This window comes from Chanos chanos, chromosome 7 (assembly GCF_902362185.1).
Source record: "Chanos chanos chromosome 7, fChaCha1.1, whole genome shotgun sequence".
Taxonomy (NCBI): Eukaryota; Metazoa; Chordata; class Actinopteri; order Gonorynchiformes; family Chanidae; genus Chanos; species Chanos chanos.
The window spans coordinates 29,358,150-29,376,777 of NC_044501.1; the positions used below are offsets into that span (position 1 = coordinate 29,358,150).

General features: G+C 44.6%; 1 protein-coding gene across 4 annotated transcripts in view; it reads left to right on the forward strand.

Annotated features, from left to right (window-relative positions):
* The first annotated feature begins 1,224 nt into the window (after positions 1–1,224).
* The window catches only part of scrib (scribble planar cell polarity protein), a 74,554-nt gene continuing 57,150 nt past the window's right edge, over positions 1,225–18,628 (forward strand). For all 4 annotated transcript variants that reach the window (XM_030779507.1, XM_030779509.1, XM_030779511.1 and 1 more), the window contains exon 1: positions 1,225–2,637. In XM_030779507.1, coding sequence (XP_030635367.1) covers positions 2,479–2,637 — 159 coding nt within the window. In that variant the 5' untranslated portion in view covers positions 1,225–2,478. The remainder of the gene's footprint in view (positions 2,638–18,628) is intronic.

The following is an 18,628-nucleotide window of genomic DNA, read 5'->3' on the forward strand; positions in this document are numbered from 1 at the left end:
TTTGTTGCAAATGTAGTATTTCTTTTTAACTTATCCGTTTTTGTACCCATGATACTTTCTAGTCTGAAGGAGATCTAAAACAAGTTAGAATGAGTTAGGCTGAAATAAAGTCTATATCTGAAAAAGGCTGCAAGCATCATATAGGCACAAAGAACCCACTGCTTACGAGCACTGTTCTCATTGTCACTGAAGCATTTTGAGTTCAGTGATTTTGAAACTGTCTGCATAAACATGCGATTTATGTTAAGTAGCCAGAGAAGAGGTGAGCGGAAAACCGTATGTTCTGCTAATACATCAAGGGTTGTCGCGGGTTTTTTTTTTCCCTGAAAACGTCACAGTTACTGCTCCTTACCAGATGGTGGAATTACGGTGCTGGTTTCTCACTGCCACATTCTGAGTTCTTTGACGTGATCTTTGGATTGGAACGCGAGGTTGTGTATGTAAAATACGCTCACTCTTCAGTCTGAGAAAGTGTGAAGACGATCCAGAGACCTATAGGACGCGTTACCTTCACAGGCTCATTACATTATGTTTTATCTTCAATGTTATAACATGGGAACCACGGCAATTCCGAATTAGTGGCTACCCAAGCGCAGATGCAACTGCCCAGGTACACGTATAATGTAATAAAGCAATGGAGATTTTTTTTTCTACGATAGCTGGCATTTTGTGAAATTCGTCAGTGATTCCCAAGTTCTGGAGGTCATGCTGACATAACATTATCCTTCCAGCCTCACAGAAAGGGAGTGTGCGCCATCTCTTCATTTGTGATCGATGGTTGAGTTGTGAAAAGTTGAGCTAATTACGGTACGCACAGTAATAGGAAAATCCATAGTCATAGACACATAACCAGATGTCCCTGGAGGGAGTGAATGAGGAGAGTAAATCAGAAATCATAGTCTTATGAGTCCATGCAACATTTACAATCTAGCGTCCGAAGTAAACATTGTATATAAACTGTAAAATGGTTAACCAAGCACATCTTATATATGGATTTAAATTCTGATGCAACAAGGTTAACCTTTTGAGAACCCTGTCGTTTGCTTTGAACACATTCCGGCGCGAGGAGCCGCACTTTCCCAACATACTAGAATAACGGTTTCAAGTGTCCGCCAAGCCCCTAGGGGACGCTATCTTGAGAATAACTTGTGAACAATTTTGGAATTGCGTACGTTTGGGGGCGGTCGTGAGAGCGATGGATGGATGGAGTCACAATAATAAGGCGGAGTTGGGAATGGTGTGGTTATCGAAGCCTTTCTTCAGTCAGTACTTACTATCACTCGGCAAGAAGAGCAGGAAATTCCCTGGCGGATTAACGCAGCCGGGGAAAGTAGGAAATACATGCTAGCCAGCTATATGAATAACAAGGGAAGACAAACGATCCGTACATATCGCTCACGTCACCTCGGACTTTGCCTGCAAGACGAACGGTGGAGATCCACAAAGCCGGCTGTACCGTATGGTTGATAGGAGCCCAGCCCCCCACACGCCTCACTGGCCTGGCGCAACGAGAGCTGGCTAGCTTGTTGCTGTACCACTGTCCAGGTCTTTCGGATTCCAGATTTGTTATTAACCTTTGTGAAACATGTATAGTTTTGAATAGTTTTCGAGTTTTACATTGTTTTTATTTACCATTAGTTCCGTGAATAACTTGCTGGGGTTCGTATTTTGTGGTGGTAACATAAACGTGTAAGCTCTCTCGCTAACGGAATAAGCGGTGCGCTAGCCTAACGTTAACGATATACGCGTCGTTTTATACCAGCACCGTAGCAGGGAAACTGGTAACTGTGTAGAGTTGCAATTGCTTGTGCTACGACTAGCCAATACATACATATAGAAGTGTTGGCCCATTTGCTGGACGGTTGTGGCAGGTTTTTGGAATTATTTGTTTAGAAGGCTAGTGGACGATTGAACAACAGAGATCAGTCACATATTCTTTGCCGCGTAATCGCATTTAGTTTGCCAAGTACAAAAGGACATTTCATTCAAGAGAATACCTAAACTACTTCACAACCTATTGATTATCACATGTGCTCAAAGACGATCAGCATCAGACTCGACAACAGTGAAAACTGTAGAAGAGTGCATAATTGAATAGTTTTATTGGAGATCTCTTAGTCCATTCCAATCTTGGGGCTTCGTCTTGATCGTAAGTGTTCTTTGCTGCCCCTTTTAGTCTAAATTATACGGAGTTTACTGTTATATGAGTTTCCATGTAACGATCACCCCCTCGTTTGGATTGGAGCACGTCACTGGATGCCCTGAGCAGAGGCAAGTGGAGTTCTCTGTGGATTTATGTGATTTATCAGGATTTTTGCCCTTATCTGTGGATAAAAAGATCTGGGATTTGTTCGTCGCGGTGGTCAGCACTGCACCAGTCTCCCTTCCCCCCCTCTCCCATCACCTCTCTCCCCGCTTCCTACTCTGATGCGGAGGCCCTGAGTATCACCGGCAACCCTTTTCAAACGGCGGCCGGACATGCTCAAGTGTATTCCCTTGTTGCGCTGCAACCGCCACGTCGAGTCGGTGGACAAGCGGCATTGCTCCCTTCACACTGTCCCCGATGAGATATACCGCTACAGCCGCAGTCTGGAGGAGTTGCTACTCGACGCCAATCAACTTCGTGAGCTTCCCAAGGTAAGACATGAAAGGACATCTCTCTCTCCCTCTCTTTTTTTTTTTTTTTTTTTTTAGATATTTGTGTCTCCTCTGCAGACATCATCTACGATTTAGAGATTCAACGTATAGGTCTTAGGCCATAAACCTTTTATCAGGCTTTTTAAATCATTGTCTTCTGGAGCTGCTTTGGTGATTAATTAGAAACAGGAGCTGTTCCGACCCTTTCCTTTTTTCGCTTAGTCTGATATATAATTCTTACTACTTCTTTAACCGTCGTAATTTGCTATACTTGGGTGTTATTGAGCTTTGGATATTTACGGTTGGGGCTTTCAGTTTTACGCTTATGGCTGAAGCACAGTTGCGGAGAAACTCTTGTAGATGTCGTTGTTGAATGCAGTGAGTTTGGAAGACAACTAGATTTTTTGCCTGTAGGTCACCATGGCAACATGCCACTCCTTTGGGATGTGGAAAGGAGCTGAGCAGGCACCAGTGGAATGAACTGTGCCCCCCCCCCCTTCCCCCACCCATCAGCAAATGACAAATGTCCACCACCCCACCCCCGACACACACACACACACACACAGCAGTTTAATTGGTGTGACTGACAGAAGTTGGGGGGGGCGGGGGGGTGTTGACAAAGACAACGTTGAACTTCATTAAAGTGATGGCTGGGATTTTTTTCTTTCCCTTTCTTTTTTGTTTCCTTTTAGCACTTGATGTTCTTTACTTCCTACAGAAGTTCATTGAGCAGGTAGTTATCTACGTCACATGGCAGCAGCTTCTGTTTTATTGGGGATAGGTGAGGCTCGAGTCAGCTGTTAGTTTTTAGGTTTGAGTTTGGTAGCAGTGGAATGCCGTTGGTTTAGAGGAGTGAGATGAGCTTATTATTTGAGACACGTATGCAGAAACCCAGGTCTCAGGCATTCTCATCTCTCAGGGTGCACTTTTATGTCTGTGGTTTTCCAGTGGACTTGGTCTCCTCACAGTGAAGAAGAGCTTCCTACTCTAGACGAGACTTGGGTTAATTATAGGATGTAATTCAACGCTTAAGCTGTAAATCAGTTTGATTTCTTATGATATGGATCTTTTAGGTGTAATTTTGCTCTCCTGGTTTTTGTAAAGATGTACTTTTGGTCAAGAGTTGTTCTCCTGAGAAATGATCAGCACCGCACCCCCCCCACACACACACACACACAAAACGAATAACACATAAACACTCTGACCCATTGTACATCAACATGCTGTTCTCTCTTCCCTGTAGAAGCCTCTGTGGAGAACGGCAGTAAACACACACGCAAAAGTTTTAACTTAGCAAAATTGCGAGGGCACACACCATCTGTTTTGCTCACACCTTAGCCATTGGTCATTTTGTCTTTTTAATTTGTTCTCCCTGTGAGGGAGGGCAGGCTGTGTATACATTGGGTCCATGGCAGATTCTGCTGACTTGGCTTCAACTCAGCTTTGTCTGTGCTTAAGCGGAGTTGGCTGCTAGCCTTATAACTCGCTGCCTCTTGTTTTTTCTTTTTGTGCTGAAACCCAAGCGACAGGAGAGTCGCAGAGCGACCGCTGCGGCTTACAAACGTTTACCCGCGTTCACGTAGACACATTTTTAATATTTAATTGCGGTCGGTCGGCGACACGCTACCGCCTCGCCCGCCTTGCGTTACTCAGAGTGCGTGGCTCAGACCGTACCTCCAGTCTCTGTGAATCGCCGCCCAGGCTACAGGGACACATCCCTGCTCTGAGGAGGATCTGGTGCTGGCCGTCGCGTCATGTTGGCAGGAGACACTGCCTCCCATAGCCGGCCTGTGGCCAGGCCGACTAACCCTGGTCAGACACACACACGCGGTACAGAGATGTTAATGCGGTCCGACAGGTTGCACCCTGCGGCTCGGGATCGTGTATGTGTGTGTATAGAGTGTAGACAGTAAGCATATGGCCCTCCTTTCAGCCTGAAGCAGAGAGAGAGAGACAGAGACAGAGACAGAGCTGGAGTCAGGACTGTGCATGGAGGCGGTCATTATAATTACAGGCCTGGATAGTAAATATGTCCTGTTTCTTTCTCGTTTATTCATTCAGTCAGTCAAAACATGATGACATAACAATCGTCTATTTTTTGTGGTATTCATTTAAAAAAAACAAAAGAAAAAAAGAAAAGATGAAGGTCACACACTCGGGTTGAGTTACTGTGGACAGCCAAGTTCATTTTCACCATACCCAGTGTGTTCATGAACAGTAAGGTCCATCTTTCTAAATTTAAATGCACACCCCTGTGCCATACTGAGAGAGTTTGGTGTGTGTGTGTGTGTGTGTGTGTGTGTTTGTCTGTACCACACACTGTTAAAGTGAATCTGTACCGGTCAGTGCTGACAGTAAAATGGATCATTGATTCATTTGTTTAAGTGAGTTGCGCTTCATTGTGCCAGTCTGAGTGCTCAGTGCTACGGATGACTCCAGGTTAGTGTATCTATGTCTTTTAAGTGTGTACTGTTAGAGTTCAGGTGCTTACTGTTTGTCAGTAACACTCCCATCTCAGAGATGCCATATGGTTAGGCCCTTTGTGGTGCCACTCTGCCATGTGGTGTGTGTGTTAGGGGGGTAGAGAGAGAGTGTGTGTCGGGGGGGGGGGGGGTGTAAACTGCTTAGGGGTACCTTGACCCTAGCACTCACTCAGAGGAACCCTGAGGATGGTTACTATGGTAACCCTACATTTCAATGCCCTGTGAAACCACAGACAGTTAGTTCCTGAATGTTCCAGTGACATTTTAGACTATTTCACCTTGAGTGTCATTAGCGTGTTTTTAAACTGATGTCTTTGGTGATGATGTCATAATGTCACTGTTGATATGAGAGGTGAGGGCTTAGTAACACTCACAGTTTTGTGTCTTGAAAAACGTGGAGTGCATCACACTTCATTGAGCTGTGAGTGTTCATCTATGACTAGTGCTGCTGATATTAGTGACTGAGATCTTGGGTCATCTGGTGGAGCGGCCTTTGGCTACCTTAAGGCACCTTAAGCCATGCTTTCTCCAAAGGAAACCTCCAATACATCTCTACAGAGGAAGCGTAGACTAAAGAGGAGACTTACTAGTTTCTCCTACCTTGGACTGTCAGTGTGGTTTTGTCTTTTAAAATGACCAAAAACAACGACAGCAAAAATTTAGCCGCCATCAGACTAGTTTGTCCACATAGTTCTCTGACACAAGCTTTATTGGTTAACATTAGACGCTGGGGTGGGTTACTATCAGATTGGCAGCCATCGCTAACTACCAAACCATGTTTCAGAGAACTACTTGCCTGTGCGGGTGATGGTGTGCGTGTGTGAGGGAGCAGCATGAGGTAGTCGTAACAGATGGAGATTTACTTGTTCTGGCAGGGTCTTAGGAGACTCACCCTATGTCTCTGCTTCCCCACCTGCTCAGCTTATGTCCACTCCACCTCAGCTACGACTCCGTATGGGTGTGAGTAAAATTTGGTTTTAAAAACATCGGGCACTAAATACGTGGCTTATATGAAGATCGCATGGCGGTCTTTGGACTTTTTCAGTCAGACGAACGAGTATCTCGTTCACAAGAAACATAAACAAACCACATTGTTCTAGGATCATGGAAATGTACACGCTGCTTTGTCCATAGCGCGTTACTAATGTTTACCAAGAGATCGGTAGAAGGACAGGTTTATTCCCGTTCCTAACAAGTAAGTCATTAAGTTTTGGCGTCATCATGACCATTAGAAATATGACACAAGTCTCACGGCTGTACGTTTTCCTCCTAGACGAAAAGAGTAAGTGGTCTGAAGAAGTCATGAACGAAGTTTTTTTTAAATTATATAATATAATACAAGGTCACAACTGGAGGACTGAAAGGGAATTCCCCCTCATTCCTTCACGTTCTAATAACCCTACTGTGAAAGTCCGGCACCGCTCTTGTTTCCCTCGGCATTAAGCGTTGCTTAATCCGCACCATTTCTTAATGTGCCTTTTGTTTGGTGATGGAGTAAGGGCTCCGTTGTGCTCATGCAGTGAATGCCGGTTATAGAGACGCGGTGTGAGTGCTAACTGGATTAGCCTAGCTCCTCCTCGTAGCTGGCTATCATGAGAAACTCGCTGTTTCTCTCCCTCACACTCCCTAACAAACGTTCACACAGACACACACACCTTGGCTTTGCGTCTGTTTAGTTAATTATTTCCAAGGCTACCAAACACGTAAAGTTTAAAATGAAACACTGTCATTCTAGCGGCTCCGTGTAACACAGCGGAAAAATTCTTTTCAGACCTTAAAGGCCTGGTTATTGTCCTTCAGTGCTTTCGCAGAGGACCAAAAAACATCACTGTAGCTTTTGTTAGTAACGGCCAGTTCTATGTCAAGTTACATAGTAGGCCTTTTGCGCTAATCTGACGTCTCCCACCAAACTGCACATCTAAAATGTCGCGTCATTGTCACAGCTTTGACTTGCATTGTGTTTTTGTAGCAGCTGTTCGACTAGTACATGACGAAGGGGAGAAAAATCAGACATTTTACTCAAAGTAAAAAATGAAGAAGCAAAATTGTATTTTATTCCCTTTTCATTGTCAAGGTCATTGGCATACACACCAAACAAAAGACTGTTTACTTTGGTTGTGTGTCACTTGCCTTATCAGCAGTAGCCCACAGACTTTTTTCCCACACAGAGCCTTAAATTAACCTTCACAGTGAGAGATGGTGTTGACCATGTTCTGTGTACTTTATTGGTATTCTTCACAGAGTTTTTTTTTTTTGTTGTTGTTTTTTTGATGAGAGGGCAAAGCAGTTGTGTCATTTTGATTTAACAAAAACATGTCTCCCTCTGCATGCATAGTCACAAAGATGTGTTTGACTGTTGTGACAGAATAGAGATGTCATCAGTTTAGCATCAGTCTAAATGTTCCAAAATGTGGCAGGTTCATGTAAACACATCCTTAGTCATCAGCGTTGACACAGTGGTCGTAAGGATAGGACCCTGAACGTGTCTGCCTGTCTGTGTTTGTGTCTGTCTGTGTGTCTTTAGTGGATTTATGTGCCTCTATTGTGTGTCAAACAGGTTTATAAACAAGTGGCACTCCTTCCCTCTGTGTTCTACGTCCACTGGATCAAGTGTTCTTTCTCTCGTTCTCCATCACCTGTTTCAGCAGGTGTTTGCTTCTCATCCATCTTTCCCTCCCCGAGGCCGTCCTCGGCCAAAAGCCTGGCCGAGATCAAAACAAAGCTGATGTTTCATAAGAACCACTCGTGTCGCTGAGTTTATCGTTTCAACTCTTTACTGCTCCCAGTTAAAGGGGGAGAAAACAAATCTTCCCGGATGCGTTAAAGCATATTCATCACTCTCACATTTACAGTTCATATCATCTGGGTCTGTTTTTAATCGGTTACACTCTGACACAAGCATCATCCATTGTAGGTCCGTAACCTCAACTGATCCAGATTCATTGCGCTGTGTGTGTGTGTGTGTGTGTGTGTGTGTGTGTGTGTAGCGGAGCGCTGGGTTTAAGCTCAAGAAAAAGGACATAGTAAGCCCTCAACCGTAAATCATGCAGATTTTTATTTTGTAGTAAACAGCACGGTTCACTAAGAGAACACCACCCCTGCACCCCCCTTCCCCCACGAGCATCCGTCTTTGTGCATCCCGCCTCTGGGCCAGATTAGGGCTCCATTCAACTGTGAAAACATATTTAACCCCACCCCCCACCCCCCCAACTTTGCCCTCTCGTGCGTGAGCCTTGTCGTCTGACTAGGCCAGTCCTCAAGGGGGTCTCGTCTTAAGGGCTGTTCTGTCCTCTGCCGTAGCCCGATAAAACACGGCTGAAATGAGCTGCATTCGTTTGTCGCACACTTCACGTCCTGTTCTCCAGCCAGCAGTTTGGCATTCTCTGCTAGGAGTTGTCGTGTTGTTTCCATCAAAAGAACATTTGCATTGGAAACAATCAAAATCTTTCCATTTTCACCGTTAGTCAAAGGAGTACACTGAAACCTTGAAAATCACTTAGGAAATCCAAGACTGCAGAGAAGAGTCTACCCATTGTTACAAAAATGCACAAAACCGCTGAATCGTAATCCTCTTTGATGGTATAACTAGATCAACGGCAGAATTCCGGGAGGTAATTTCATTGCTCCCTTAAAGAGGTGTATTGAGGTGGGTCTCTTGGGACCCCCCTCCCAGTCCCAGAACACCGACCCAGTGTGTCTGGAGATGGTCTGACCTCACCCAGAAGGAGTCTCCTGATTGAACCATGCAGTATGTTTAGCCATGGTACTTATGTCTAGGTTGTGGAGACTTTCTACCCTGGTTTGCAGACTGGGAGGGAAAGCTTTGTCTGGTCCAGTTGTTCTCTGTGACCAGTGTGTGAGGAGTGGGAGGGCCGATCTTCGCCCGCAGTCCGACAGAACTGGGCCAGCGGTTCCTATACAACACAGCTGCCTCGCATATGACCCTCTCATCCCTTTCTCCCTCTCTCTCCCTCCCTTTCTCTCTGTCTCCCAGCGGTGCTGTGGGTGACCTGTGGGAGAGAGAGAAGTCTTTTTTTTTTTTGTTTGTTTGGTTTTGTTCCCTTTCTGCCTTGCCAGACAGCCATGCTGACAGAACGCTGGAGTTGTGCCAGTTTCTTTAATAAAAGTTGACCTTGTTTATTTTCAAACCCAGCCCCCCTCCCTGACAGCTCAGATGTTTCGAAACACGCGTCGGTCCTAGTAAACGCATTCCACGAATCTGTGATCCATCGTAAAACCTTTAATTGCTAGCTTTACACTACACTGAGGGAATCTCTTTAGCATCACCCTCCATCACAAAGGGGGCGATGATGTAACAACAGTCGAACGTAAAACTTCTGGAATCTTCTCAGGGAGATAGAACGGGCTTTTCTGAGCTCCTGGCGGTTCCGAGCAGCACGACACGAGATTACGTATGCTATCGGGGTCCTGAGCGAGAGCCCGAGAGACCTTTTAATTAACCAGCCCATAACACCATACCCCTGCTCCCTTTGTCTGAGCTGATGACCAGCTGGCTCTCGCTTCCTGCCCCCCCCCCCCACCTCCTCCTCCACTCCCCTGGACCCCCTCCCTCTGAGGGAGCTTTGTTCCGGAGGAGGATTAACACTAGCAAACCCCTCCCCCCACCCCACTCCACCCCACGCCTCCAGCCCTCCCACCCAACCAGCCCTTCCAGAAAAGGGGAAAACGATCCTCACCGCCCAGTCATAATGCCCCATTCTGGGATTTTCTGATCTCCTGCTCTCGACTGGGCCATTCAGTCGCTCTCGAGTGTCTGAGAACTGTTAAGTGTGAGAGTGCCAGGGGAGACAGTGGCTCAGTGGTGTAGTTTGAAAGTAATCTCCCTTCAGATAACCCAAACCTACACACTTCTACTATTCTGAAAACCTGGCCAGAAACCTACAGACACAAACTCAGACAGCACTGTTTACCTGTCCTCACTGACTAAGTCAGAGGCAGTGATATCTACAGCCTATACCTCTGTTACCACTCCCCTACAATAACCATCTACCAGGAAACTCTGACATGAATCATTAACTGTTCCCTCTCCCCACTGCCCTTGTAATATCACTGTTTCACTTTGGTCAGAATGTCCTACTCAGTATTCACAGTCAAGAATATTTATTTAAAAACCATAATACACGAAGTATGTCGAGAGCACATGGTTCCACCCATGTTTCTTTCCTCAGTTAATTTAAGAATGAACATACCAGGGTTGTAGGCTATGTAAAAAGCTGGGCCAGTCCAGTTTGACATTATTTTGGCTGCCATGGTTACAGAGGGACTTCTCAGAGACTGTGAAGGGCACGGTTCAGGCAAGCTTGACACAAATTTGAATGTTCAACTGGCTGATGTTTCTTCAGGAACAGTAACCAAGATAATGTTGAAATCTGTGTGTGTGTGTGTGTGTGTGTGTGTGTGAGTGTTCCTCCAAGATGTAAAGCAAACACATCACCGACTCTTAATCAGTTGGCTGTCTGGGGCATGAGCATGCAATTTCATGAGAGCCAGTCCCTCAGGAACCTCCCAGTGCAGGGACTCTGTGGTTTGGCCACAGTGCAGGACCCTTTTATTGCATATAAAAAATGCATGCTGCGTGGACAGTGCTGAGAAAGCACTAATTTTTTCAGGGTCAAATAGTCATTGGCTGATAAGAATTCACTAATTATTAATAGGTATGTTACCAACGAGCATACAATCCAAAATGGATCAGGGTGGAACGATGAGTTCAACTGAAAACAGTAGCTTGTTGGTTTGGTGAATTTCCGGGGGGGAAAAAAAAAAGTCAAAACCTTCTCATTTTGGATGGGGTTTGACATACTGGAAGATTTTCTTTTTAATCTATGTTAGGAAATACCCTGTGAGAGAAATTCCACATCATTGAGATTGAAATTAGCGGCCAACTCGCTGTCGACTTGCTAACTAACCTTTATCAATGACTTGGGTCATTAGCAGCACGTTCTGGGCGCCATATGGATGTATCTGAGAGTCATACTGTTAGTCAGCGCTGTAATCAGTGCATAATCTCATTTATTAAATCGTTAATCCCCCGATTGGCACAGGAGGGACTGCGTCGCAGATGATGTCACTCCCTCGCTTCTAACGCCTCCCTTTTAACGAAACCGTTCCGCGCTTGGTCACACTCTGTTTGTTACGTTTCTGTTTGCGTTGGGTTTTTTTAACGTGCTTATTTGAATAGTTAAAAAAAAAAGTTGACTGACAGTTGAAAAAAAACCAAAAACCTGAATAGTTGACTGCTCTGTCCCAGAGCTAAAAAGGCCACAGCAAGTGGTCGGCTCAACAATGGAAAAAATGTTGTACGGTCAGGAAAGCCGTCTATCATTCTACTCTCAACATGCAGACGAATGTATGTGTGGATGCCCCACCCTCACCCCCCTCTAAAAAAAAAAAAAAAAAGAGAGAGAGAGAGAGACACCAACAGACCCAAGTACCTCTTTTTCTCCCTATAACGAACAGATATCATGGCTCTGTTCTGGTGGTGGATGCCTGTTTCTTGCATGGTTTGGGCTCATTTAAGACTTCGAAGGGCAAGTTAAATGCCAGTTAGGTACAAAGCTATTCCGAGTGTTCACTCTTATTGAGCGGCCGAGGTATTCCTTTCCTGGTGGGAATGGTCTCCATAAGGATGGTGGCTCCCTCACTCAGGGGGCAGTGAGTGGTCACGTCATGGTTTGAGGATCATGAAACTGATAAACCGTATGCCACGGAAGTCTCAGTAATCAGATCTAATCCCAGGTGGAGGATTTAAGGGAGACTTGAGAGCGGTGTTCGAGACAGTGCTGTCCAGCTTCTGTCAACGAAACGAAGCAGTGTCTCACTCCCCCAGCAGTTTGAGCGTTTGGGACACTTGAAGGGTCATGACTAAGGTTCTCTGAACCGGTCACTCTGGGTCAGGTTGAAGAAGCAGCCCTCAGAGGTCAAACCATATTGGTGTTTCCTTTATTTTGTCAACTATCTGTGCGGGTTTCGTTTTTGTTAGTGTTTATACTTATGTCAAATCTCATTTAATCAGTGAAGGTGAGTCAGTCAAAACCGTACCCACATATTTATACCATCCACTGATGAGTATATCTACCCAGCAGTTTCACCGCCCTCCAAGAGGAACGTCTGAGTTTTCTAACAGAGGAGGGATGTTCAAATAAAGGAAATAGTTTTGGCTAGAAGCAGAGAGTAACATTTGTCTGAATAGTACATTTACACTAAACATTAATGAGAACATGAATTAATAATTAGCCTAATCTCGGAGGATTTGGGTAATATAGATGTAAAGACACATTTACCTCTGGACTAAACTGCTAGCTGGACAATGTGACGCATTAATGTATCCACCTGAGTGCTTTTGCGAATTACACTCTTAGACTTTTCCACTTTGGAGGAAGATTGGGTGATTCTGGAGCGCTGACGGTCACCGGAGTGCTTCTCTCTCTTGCAAAACTGTCTGGTTCAGAGTACCCCCTCCTTTTCTATTTTTTAAGAGTTTCTGAAACAATATACGTTGCTATTTTCAGCGTCTCAGCCACATAAAAAAAACAAAACAAAATTCACACATCACCTTTGTCAGGTTAATTAAGTCATCTCTTCTTTTCCATTAAGTGTCATTTGAGAGGCTTATTTAGGTGCCACTGGGGTAATTTCTTTCATAACCACACGTAAACCACCTGGCCGTTTTATAATATCAAATATCTTGTTTACCTTTGAAAATAAAATACAGTAACTCCTCTAAGGAGGGGTCTGGCTGTCAGCTTTGTCACGTAAAAGTCCCGCAAAGTCTCACAAAACAGACGACAAGTGTTTATCCTCTTGAATCCCTCAAATAAGACTTTTGAGCTCAAACCTTATGTAGATGTGTAACTGAGGACGTTGAGATAAACCTCGTCCTGTTAATACCGTAGACTTTTTAATACTTTGACTGTTGTTTTTTTTTTTTAATTTGTTCTTGTGTTGCACACCTGTAGTCTGACAGAATGCTGTAGGTATGCATGGTGTTTACACGTAAGGAATTTTATGGAGCGAGAACATCGTTTTTTTGGTTTTTTTTAGATGCGCCCCCTGATAATGGAGGCGTTTTGATGCGATCCAAACGTGTTATCGTGCCCTCGCATGCGGACAAGAACTCACATGTCCTGAAACGCTCGGCGACCGAAGCTCGAAAAGACAGCCGCTCGCGGTCCACGGAATGTCCTCGCATTCTGACAGATCGCCTTGACGATTTGTCAAACCGAATCTCTAGCCGCGCATTGCATCGTGAAGCCAAAGAATAATTAACATCAGACAAACAATCAAAAATTAAGATAACTTAAGAAAACAAGGATCCTCTTATTAACTTTTTTTTTTTTTTTTTTCCTTGACGTGGGCGTTTATTCAAACTGCCAAGTTTCTTTCTGGCATACCAGAAATCTTCCTTCCCCTACTTACAAACCACTCATTTCGTGTACCCTTTAAACAACCTCTACTTACTTGGTAGATTCTGTGTCGGCTTTGAGGGGTGTACAGAAATCTGACTGTATCTGTTGATGAGCTGTTGTACGGGTAATTTTTTTTGTTTTTTTTTGCCATACAACCCCAGTGCTTAGTGCAGCACTGAGTGCAGACAACCCCAGGCTGAATCATTTAAACCGTTTTGATCAGCGACGGATTGCCGAGGTCAGCCACGCTGACGTGTCACCCTACATGCCTGATACCTCAAGATTTCTGTTTGACACCTCGGATCTGTGGGTTCTCCACGCTGTTTGTGTGTGTGTGAGAGAGAGCCAGAGGGGTATTTTTGTCTGACAGTATAACTCTGTCTCTCAGCTGAGGGATCTTTCTGCTGGAGGCTGTGATCCTCCTTATTCCTGTTGTATGACAGTTTTACCTGTACAGGTCTAGCTAATCATTTCTCACTTAGACATTATTGTCATTTCTCTTATTGTAAAGTCCTGAGGCACACTTGATGTGCTAGAGTTCTCGCTTAGAATTTGACCAAGTTTAAAAAAAAAAAAAAAAGTATATAAAACACAAATGTGTTTGAGTTGCATAATATACATAAGTACTAAGTTATTGTGTTCAGAGTTGAAGGCTTTTCTCTTGATAACTTCTGTACGCTCCCTTGTGACTCATAAAACACACACACACACACACACGAACGCAAGGTATTGTGAATCTTTCTGCAGAGCTGCGTTTCCATGGTCACGGGATGCGAGGCAAACCCACGCGGAGAAGACGCTGCTGTTGCTAAGTGGACCGTCAGTGCCTCTGACAGTTTTGAACGTTTCACACTGCCGACAGACTCCAGAACGCAATCCAGATCCGCTCGCTCCTGCCCAGCGACCGAGCGACCGGTGTCTGGTTGACCGTGCCCTGATGGTTTGTCTGGAGAAAGTCAAAGTAAAACCTCATTCAGAGAAACAGTCACCAGGTTGCTGAGGAACTTTCAGAGGTCCGCTAAAGTTCTGGACCTTGACGGAAGTGCTCAGCGTTTCCTCCAAGCTGCTACGTGTTTATTGGTTACGATTGTGACTTGTCAAAACAGTTCTCCAAGTTTAGAGTTACGAGTGCATGGTTTACCCCCTCTGTAGTTCTTTGATGTGTTGGAACTGGTATTGTTTTTGAAACATACCAGTCTAACACGCTATCCTCTAAATTATCCTCCAAGCTCTGTGCATTAATTTTGTCTTTGATGTTCTTTCAAAGGCGTGCCATCACTTTTGTCTGGGCATTGTTGCCTAGTTACAGCGTGATTGATAGTTGATCTTAACGCTTGAAAAGACTTCAGTCAAAGCAGTCAGAGACAGCAAGAGAGAGGGGGAGAGAGAGAGAGAGAGAGGTTCCCCCAGATTTGACATTTAGTCTGAAACCTATACAATACTAAAGGCAACAAAAACAGGCTGTGACTTAAACTGGAGCTCACAGAGCACACCTGCCGAGGATTTTCCATAGAGCTTTCATTAAATATTCTCTTTACTTCTCTTTCATGCCACTTTTTGATCTCCTCAGAGCTCGCCGACTTCTGACCAATCACGTGACCCTTCTCTGAAAGCCCCGACCCGGCCCGTTTGACCCCTCACCTCCCCCGGGCGACTCTCCTAAATGACCAGTCTTTTTTGTTTGTTTGTTTATTTATTTTTAAGAAAAGAGAGGTTAATAATTAACGACTCCCTTTGTAAGGTCACTGACCCTCCTGTCTGGAAGGGGCAGGATGGTATTTTTAACTGTCTACCATCCCATTTGCAGGTGCCACAAGCACTTCCATTATTTATGAAGTTTATAATATCAGTCCTGTACCTGTGGCATCCATAGAGGATGGGATCAAATGAAGTGTACAGTGTTTTTTTTTTTTTTTGGTTTACTTTCGTTTGGTTTTCATGCTGTCATCTCATTTAAGCTTTTGTTTGAGACAGCTGATTCGTTTTTACATTGGGCGTGACGCTGCACTTTCTCACACATACTTGGGTGTGTTCGTTCTCTCGTCCTCACCCCGGTGTCAGACCGCTCGACTGGTTTGTGCTGTACACGTTAATGGCACCTCTGGGAATGAGGTCATTAGTTTGCTCTTCGTCTCCGGGGACCTCGGCTGCGCACGCGTCCCGACGGCAGAAGAAGGAACTGCCGCGTCTCTGTCTCCATGGAGATGATGGCGGCCTACGACGCGTAGTCAAAACAAGATCAAGACATCTCTGCGCAGCTCTGATACGTTGGCATCGCGCTTAACTCTGATCACATCTGTTGTTGACGCTGCTTTTTTTTGTTTGTTTGTTTGTTTGTTTGAAACATTTGGTGACCATTTTGTATACAGGCTTGAAAGTTGTGAGGAGTAATTTTGGTGTTGGGGAAAACCGTCAGATCCCAGTCTCATTCTCTTTATATCCAACACTCTCTATGTTCCTTACAAGACTCATTAAACTCGAATATCCTTAAGTTAGTGCTTTAAGCCAACCACAACCAACACGGCTCTAAAGGAGAACAAAAGGAGACATGCTTTACTGCAGCCACGGGAAGGATGAGAGGAGATTCACTTTCCTCGACGGATTGTCTTTATACCGTAGAGCTACAGGCTCAAGCAGTTTTTGTTTTGTCTCTCCACATCCAATGATGGAGGAAGAAGCTTAAGTCTCTGCTTTGTTTACGAGAGAGCAAGAGTGTGTGTGTGTGTGGGTGGGTGTACGTGTGCCGGTTTGTTGACGTGCGTATATGTTGTTGATTTTTCTGCGTTGGGAGTGTCAAGTGGACGGGAAGTGGGAACCACGGAGTGAGCCAAGGAATGTTGTATTTTTGCCGTAAAGAGCCTCTACCATCACTCCGCTGTTCCATACCTCTCTCTCTCCGTCTCTGTGTCTTTCTCTGCACTTAGCTGTAAGACACTGCTAACACACAGGTTAACCTGATCTGTTTGAATACTCCCTGGTAAGAAGAGTCCCCATAAAGATAAAGTGGAAACATTTCTCACAGATAGCATTGTTTAGAAAACACAGAACTTCTCATAATCGCCTTCTCCGCTTTCTCCTCCTGTCACGAAACCGTGGGATTACTCTTATGCACCGTCTTTTTTGGGGGGGGGGGGGGGGGCAGAGCCAGTTTCTCTGACTTTAAGGGCACAGTAAAAAAAAAAAAAAAAAAAAGAACCCCAAAAAAAACGTTGAAGGATTGCAAAGGGACACAGGAACACCTCTCTCCTGCTCTCTGTCTCAAACACACACACTCTCTCACACACACACACACACACACACACAAAGTGCTGTCCTCTGGTGGAGCCGGTACTACTGCAGAAAAGTGGCACGGAGGGTGTGACCGTCTGGACACACACCCAGAGGGAAGCACATGGAGGGTGGGGTTTAGGAGGAGGAGGTGGTAGTGTGGTTTTGGTTGGAGGACTGGGGCCTGGTTATCACATTCAGAGAGGACTGAGATCCCTAAGGTCTGAGGGGATCTTTTTTGACTTTAATAATTTGTCAGCGGGTAGTGAATATCCTGCAGCAGATATCCCAGTTCTCTCTGACTCTCTCAGGGGACGGAAAACGTGCCTGTAACTGTCAGACCTGATGTAATTACAATGGTGAACTTTATGTGTGTGTGTGTGTGTGTGTGTGCGCGTACTTCATTTGTTCATTTGGGGGTTGTCCTAGATTGTATACTATGTTGTTGTGAATGGAGGTCTATCACTGTATGTGTGTGTGTGTGTGTGTGTGTGCATGAATTGAGTGTTAAATGACAGGTAAACAAAAACTCTCCTTTCAGACATTTTCTAAGGAGGTGAGTTCCTCATGCTCTGCTATTCAACATCATATTAGGCTTGTTTTTCTCTCTTTTCTTTCTCTTCTAAACTCCATAGATTTTCCACACTGGTACTCCTCAAAGGTGAGGCTTCTAAAAATTCTTACAGTGCTTGAAAATCATTTAGGCTGGAGCATATCTACCCTTTTCTTTTCTTTTCTTTTTGGGATCAGCAGACAGTGTATAACCATCCCAGAGAAAGGTTGTGAGTATGAGCTGAAGAGCTTTGTGAAAAAAAGGGAGGTTTCGTTTGAATTCCACCGAAGGCTCCCTTCAGGCCGAATTCTCAAGGAGAAAAAAAAAACGTGGATTTTGACAGTTATTCTGCAACAGGGAGAAACTTGTAAATATACGAGTTTGAGTAAAGAGTTTCCCAGCAAAACTTTCGGTTTTTGTATGAATGTGTGAGTGAGAGAGAGAGAGAGAGCGTGTCTGTGTTTGTGTGTGTGTGTGTGTGTTGTTTTCTTTGGCATTGAGGGAGGTAGCCTACTCAGGACCCTTAAGGAAACACAGGCACGAGTGGAATCTACAGGATCCTGCCCTGCCCTCTGCAGTTTGCATTCCACAGAGGCCACACACACACACACACACACACGCACACACACACACACAGTCCTAATAATAAGTCCATTCTCTGAGTTGTTTTCCTTGTTACCGGAGCATCCTGTGCTTTCATACGTAAGAAATTAATCACCCCCCCCCCCCCCACCCCAAGGGGAAAAAAAAAGAAAAGAAAAAAGAAAAAAAAGAAACGAACAGTGCAGCACCATGTTTTTAATCTGAGATTTCAGGCCAAAAACCATGTAGGAGGACAATTTCATCGTAGCCTCGAATAACCTTCTTTTAAAGCTAATAAAACTTGACTTGAATGGCCTCAGATTTCAAACTTAACGGAGCCCTAATTCTCACAGGGTGTAATTAGTCTGATCTCAGAGACGCTGGGACCCTTATCACGGACTGAGAATTAGAATCTGTCTCTTTGTCTCTGTGGCTCTTGGCTATGGGAGACATTTACACAGTTCAAAGAGCTCCAGCCTTCAGGTCACAGTTTGAATTAAAGTTTAAAAAAAGAATTTAAAAAAAAACCCACACACATTTAAATAAACGAACTGAACAGAGAGGCGTTCGCTCTGCTTTAAAGAGGGTGGTTTGAAGGGTCTTGTCAGTAAGGGAAAAGAAAGCCCCTCAGTTTTGATATGTTTTTGAGGTTTCATAAATATGTGCCTTACATTTGGTGG